Here is a 6649-nt window from a genome sequence, read left to right as displayed (position 1 = left end):
CAACTGTATCTGCTGTCAGACTTTTTTTGGACAGAAACCAAACTGGAGGAAATGTTTGAAATGTAGCAGAGATGATTTTGCTGCTGACCCTGTTCACAGCAGGACTGTAACAGGTAGCAATGTGGACACAAATGCAGCACACTGGAGAGTCTTGCATGGACATAGTGAAGAACAATGTGTCAGTGAGTGACTGAGCAGGAGAAGCTTATATACTGACCTGATTACTGAGGAGTTGCAGCTGTGTGCACAGGTGAGTGGAGTTGATGTGATGAGGTGGGAGTGGCTGGCAGGCAGAGTGGAGCAGAGGCAGGGTGAATGGAAAAGTACTGAGAGAGCTGGAGAACTGAGCATGGGAAACTGGACATTCAGAGCTGTAATAATAATAATAATAATAAAAAACAGTTTCCATGGTATCCTGACTGTTTTGATAATCAATTAATCAGTTTGAGTATTTTTTTAAGAAATAAAGTCAAAAGATTCTTTAATGTGAATATTTTCTGGTTTCTTTACTCCGAGGACAATAAAGTGATTATCTTTTGAGTTGTGAGCAAAACAAGACATTTGATGACATCATCTCAGGCTTTGGGAAGCACTGATCAACATTTTCACCATTTTGTGACATTTTATAAACCAAACATCAATCATATAATTGGGAAAATTATTAACCAAGTAATCAACTATGAAAATAATCAATAGTTTCAGCCCTAATCTCAACTCTACCAAATTATGACCAAATTGTAAAAGTTTACTGTAACATGATCAAGATAAAGACTTTGATCAGTTCATTTCCATTATTATTGGAACAGTGCAGCCATCTGTTCTTGAAGTCCTTCATGCTGGGCTCTTGGTTCACCACTTCTTGTTGTCTGGAGGCAAATGTGCGAGCCATTTTGTCTGCAATGACCCTTTAACTGTTCTTTATCCCGATCTGTGTCAGAAGCTCCAGTCTCTCTCTTTAAAGGCTTTCCAGAGTCTCACCAACAGAGAAGGATGGATAAAAGTTAGCCTCTTGACTTTTTTGGCAGGGAACTCATCTGTAGTAGCTTTGGATTTCAGGGAGTTTACTGACTGGACACTCCTGCAATTTGAGCTGAGTCCTGTAGTTTCTCATTTTATACATCAGTCTGTGTTTCAGAGCGTAGCAGCCATCGAATGAGTCAGCTTCTCTTAAACAAGGCTGCTTCTTCATTAAGGCCTCTGCAGCTGTGAAAGAAATGTGCATCCTCTGGATAAACCTTGTGTTTGTGAATTTCTTCTGTTAGTCTATTCAAGATACCAGGATTCAGGAGCTGAGGGTCAACATTTTGTGGCTCACATGTTACCCAGAATTCCTCTTCTCCAGTTGCAGCTCCGTGTCATATGAAAATCTGTGAATTTCAAAGTTCTCCTACCACTGTTGTTTTCAAGAGGACACAGACTCAGGGGATGAGAGGAGTACTGTATCATTTGATGACAACAAAACAGCGTCATCAGACTGAAATGAAAGAGAATGAAATGATGTGGTCTCATTAGCGCTGATCAAAGGTGGATTTGTTTGTAGGTGGAAGTCGTTGCCAAAATCTTGGTCCATTCATTGCAGTCTGATGTTGCCTTTTAGCCCAGAGGTAGTTTATATTTGACTGAGAAGGTCATCCAGTGACTTTGGTATTTGGAAGAGTCAGTTTTTTTATTCTTGCTCTCCCCCAAAATCACCTTCAGTCTTGCAGGTGTTGAATCAGCAATGACAGTCTGAGAAGAGAGAACAAGCACAGGAAGGTTTGACGTGTGAGACAAATCTCCTCGATCAATACTATTGACTGGTTTCTGATTGGGCAGTGGTGGAATGAAAATACATTTACTCAAATTCATGGTACTTGTACTTGACTTGAGTATTTCCATTTTACGTAACTTTATACTTCTACTTCACTACATCTCAGGGAGAAATATTCAGTTTTTACACCACTGCATTTGACATTACAAGTTTTCATACCCTTTCTGTCCAGTTAAAAACATCTGTCCCCAGATGTGTTGATTCTGAATGTGATGAGTTGGAAAATTCTACTTCTTAAGATAAAGTCTTTAAAAAAAACAACTTGGGTCTGCTGGAAAATGCATCAACACAAATCTAAAAACAGGGCTGTTTTTCTAACACCATAAGAAGTGGACTTTTTAGAGATACATGACTCTCATAGGAAAACACAGGAGGTTACACACAGATCATCTTACAGTGTGATTAATGACTGTAGATTAAACTGTCCAACCATATATTTAAAATGAGCTAAACATACACATGTACAGCAGTAAAATGTAACAGACACATTGATGCAGCAGTAATATTAATCCAGAAACATCAGATATGAGAGTAAAAGACTGACAGGGACCATTTTAGTGAACAGTGACTACTTTTACTTTAGGATCAACTTTTCTATAAACTTAAATACTTAAATAGGGCTGCAACTATTGATTGTTTTATATTGTCAGTTAATCTGTAGATTATTTTCTCAGTTAATCATCTAATTCATCCTGTCACAATCTTGTCAGCTGATAAAAAGGTCAAAACATGAAGCACATGGATGTACGTCTGTGTGCTCCACATGCTTGGACCTATTTCTCCTCTAACAGTTATTTTCATTATCGATTAATCTGTCAATAGTTTTCTTGATTATTCAAGAAATGATTGGTTGGTTCATAAAATGCCAGAAATGGTGAAAAATGTCAATCATGATGTCTTCAGAAATCAGAAAATTTACTTTTCTATTTAAAAAAAAGACAAAATGAGTAATTGTTTATTGAATTAATTGACAACCATTTTGATGATCGACTTATAACTAATTGATTGGTGCAGCTCTACACTTTTAAGAGTTTAAATATGAAATTATAAACTAAGGTTTAGCAACTACAGCAGAAACATCCTGAAAATAATTCCTTATTAATCACATGGTTAATTGAACATCTTCCACCTGCATCATCCTACCTCTGTGAATTCACTTGATAAAAAGTCTTGTGAGGTTGATCCCTGTCATTAACATTTCCTTACTGCACTTCAGCTGCCACTGTGAAAAAAACTGATATAAAACCTGAACCTCAACCACAATGTAACTGAAGCTAACAGTTATTAAAACTGAAATTAGACTTTCACCGACAACAAAACATTTATATCTGTCATTTTTTCTTTTTACAAATGTGTCGGTGTTTTCCAGATGAAGGGTTAATAACTGTGAGCACAAAAACCCACACACTGTTACACTGCTCTCAGAATGAATGTGCTACCTGTTGTAGTTCAAACCATGAAGAGCACTTATGATTGAAGAAACATTTTTGCCTACAGAATGAAATCAGCAGCTGCTGAGGGTGAGTGAGGACGTCCTCACCCTGCTCACACAAACTGTCACCTCATGAGATCAAACACGTCTAAGAACGTCCGAGGACTCCATGAGCTCCAGATTTGACTGTTGTTGGTTGAGGTGGAGCTCATTTTAAACTGTTTTCTATAAAACTGCAACCACTGATTATTTTCTCTTTAAATTAATCTGCTTGATGTTTCTACTACTGTAACTGATATGTCATGTTAATTTATTTATTAAGGTTAGGTTTTATTTATCATGTAAATATTATGTACATTTATAATATTTATGTATATATTTAAGTTTACATTGTTAATAGTTAATATTTTGTACAATTTCATATTCAAATTTACCTCGTTTTGTGTTTCTTCTTTTTAATAAAGTATCTGTTCAGACACTGTTTAAGCACTGGCACCATTTTAAAAGCATCATTTCAGCAGCAGTATCAGATAAAACCCAAATGATACCAACCTTACATGTAGTTAACTACCCCCCAACACAGCTGATATGTTACTTTTCTCATTTAGAAATTAAAAAAATAATTAAGTTTGTGTTTAACATCTGTCTGTCCCTTATTAATCAGAGTAAACTAAATATTAATAATTATGAGACCCTGGAATGAAGACGAGAAGAAAATGATTTTTGTGTTTGTTTATTCATATGAACAGACACAGTTTTTTCACACATCCCATCAGTAAAGTCTGTTAAATGACTTGTTGAATGATTTAATGTACAGATTCACTTCATCCACACAATCACTCTGTTTGATCTGAATCTGAGCTTTGTAAAAGAAAAGAAAATGAATAATGAATTATTAATTATCATCACGATTATTACAGTTTTATGAAGCTCCGTAGGTCTTTATTTGTATGTTATTTTAGCCACCAGTAACATTTGTTCTGCTGAACAAATAAATGTAAATACACTTTAAGATTTCTTTACAAAGTCATGAGAAAAAATATCTACAATAAAGGAAGGTCTTGTTCTTTCTCTCTTAAATCCAGGCAATGGAAGAAAAACGACAAATTTAGAGCACAGAGAAGTTTAGTTTTCATGCTGAGAAATATCAGTTGAGGTTAAAAAAAGTCATCATGAGCAATGATGGCTCCATGACTAAACACATACAGGAATGAGCATCACCTAAAGAAAGTCAAACATTTACAGAACAACAAATGAGTTGAAGAACCATCCATCATGTTTGATTGAGAGGTGATCTCTCTGCAGTGAAGGAGAGACACAACAATTAGCTCTCAGCAACAATGATGGAAACTAAACAAGAAAAACTATGAAACACAAAGTTGAAACCAGTGTCCCTTGAATGACTTGTGTCTATTTGAGTTTACAGAACTCAGCAGTGGTTTCATCATAAAGATAAAGTCCAGCATAGAGAGGCTGAGTGAATGTGGTCTGGACTCTGTGGAGGAGAGTCATGGTTTCAGAGACGCTGTAGAAGGACAGAATACCTGCACTGTGATCCAGGTACACTCCAACTCTGGAGGACAGAGGACCTGAGATGGGAGTTGAGGTGCTATTGTGATAAAACCTGTGACTATCTGTGCGACATATTAATGTCCAAGATTTGTCATTTAATCCAAACAAACATTCATATGAGTCCCCTGCTCTCCTGATATTCTTGTATGCGACTGCAACATAAACTCCTCCTCTCCACTCCACCTCCCAGTAACAACGTCCAGTCAGACTCTCTCTACTCAGGACCTGACAATATCCAGTGAATCTGTCTGGGTGACTAGAATAAGACTGTTGTTGACTCTTTGTTGTTACTTTTCTGTTCCCCTCAGATAATAACAGATATTCGTTTGCTGTGTTTGGATCCAGTGTGATTTCACGTGAATATTTGAAGAACTCAGCTCTGGTCTTGGACTCTGGTTGTGGCAGTAAAACATCCACTTCAGTCCCTGTCAGTGAGATGTTTGTCCATTTCTCACTCAGAACATCCTGTAGTTTATCTCTGAGCTCTGACACAGCAGCTGTCACGTCCTCAAAGTACCTCAGAGGACGGATGTTGATGTTAGATGAGTCTGTAGATTCACTGAGTGGTGACAGTGAGGGGTAGTTGTGTAGAAACTGGTTGTGGTCATCTGTGTGCGAGAGCTGCTTCAACTTGTCGTCTTTCCTCTTCAGCTCAGTGATCTCCTGCTCCAGCTTCTCCTGAAGCTCTTTGACTCGACTCACTTCAGATTCCTGCTGGGATCTGACCTGCTGCTTCACATCAGAGCGTCTTTTCTCCATGAGACGGATCAGCTCGGTGAAAATCTTCTCACTGTCCTCCACTGCTTTATCAGCAGAGCCATTGATCTCCTCCACCTCCTGTTGAAGCAACTTCACATCTTTCTCTCTGTCCTGGATTCTCTGCTGGATGTTTTGTCGACTCACCTCCAGCTCTCTCTGCCTCTCAGTCCGTTCTGCTGCTGCTGAAACTATGTCGTGTCCTTTATGTTCGTCCACAGAGCAGAGATAACAGATACACTGCTGATCAGTGCGGCAGAACATCTTCATCACCTCATCATGACGAGAGCAGATGTTCTCCTGGAGCTTCTTGGAGGCGTCCACCAGCTTGTGTTTTTCAAACACAGGTAATTCATAGTGAGGCTGGAGGTGTTTCTCACAGAAAGAGGCCAGACATTGCAGACAGGACTTGAGGGCTTTCAGTTTTCGTCCAGTGCAGAAATCACAGGCCACATCTTCAGGTCCAGCATAGCAGTGATCAGCAGGAGCAGCTTGGACTCCAGTCTTCTTCAGCTCCTCCACTAAAACTGCTAACATGGTGTTTTTCAGCAGAACAGGCCTCGGTGTGAAGGTCTGCCTACACTGAGGACAGCTGTGTCTTTTCTTCTCTTCCTCTTCATCCCAGTAGTTTTTAATACAGTTCATGCAGTAACTGTGTCCACAGGGAATAGTCACCGGATCCTTCAGTAGATCCAGACAGATGGAACAGGAGAAGGTTTCCCGGTCCAGCTGAAGTCCTTTCTGCGCCATTTCACCTCTCAGTAATGACTGTCTGAGTTTCTCTTTCTCTGAAGTGAAACTAGTTTGAGCTCTGATCTAAACAACATGTGTTTCTGCAGTGAATGGGGCCTGTCAGCTCTTACACTGCACCACATGTTGGTTACACCCATCTTACACCTGTAGATCTGAAGTGGGAGGGAACAGGGACATATATGGACAGAGTGGAGCTCCCTGTGTTTGAGAGCAGAGAGAGGAGGGAGGACTTTTCATTCACTGATTCATTCCAGGAAGAGGAGCGACACTGTGAATCTGAACTTTGTTTCCTCATGAAGCCTCACTCAAAACCTGCTCTCCATTAG

General features: G+C 39.1%; 1 protein-coding gene across 1 annotated transcript; it reads right to left on the bottom strand.

The window, feature by feature from the left end:
• Nucleotides 1-3961: 3961 nt before the first annotated feature.
• Nucleotides 3962-6359, bottom strand: LOC146313925 (tripartite motif-containing protein 16-like). Its single transcript, XM_084737340.1, has one exon. It carries the CDS (start codon nucleotides 6318-6320, stop codon nucleotides 4653-4655), a length of 1668 nt encoding a protein of 555 aa, XP_084593466.1. The 5' UTR covers nucleotides 6321-6359; the 3' UTR covers nucleotides 3962-4652.
• Between the last annotated feature and the right edge of the window lie 290 nt (nucleotides 6360-6649).

This window comes from Lutjanus erythropterus, chromosome 15, assembly GCF_056507025.1.
Source record: "Lutjanus erythropterus isolate fLutEry1 chromosome 15, fLutEry1.hap2, whole genome shotgun sequence".
Taxonomy (NCBI): Eukaryota; Metazoa; Chordata; class Actinopteri; order Lutjaniformes; family Lutjanidae; genus Lutjanus; species Lutjanus erythropterus.
Note: the sequence above shows the minus strand (reverse complement) of the source record. Positions and strands in the feature narration are given on the sequence as shown.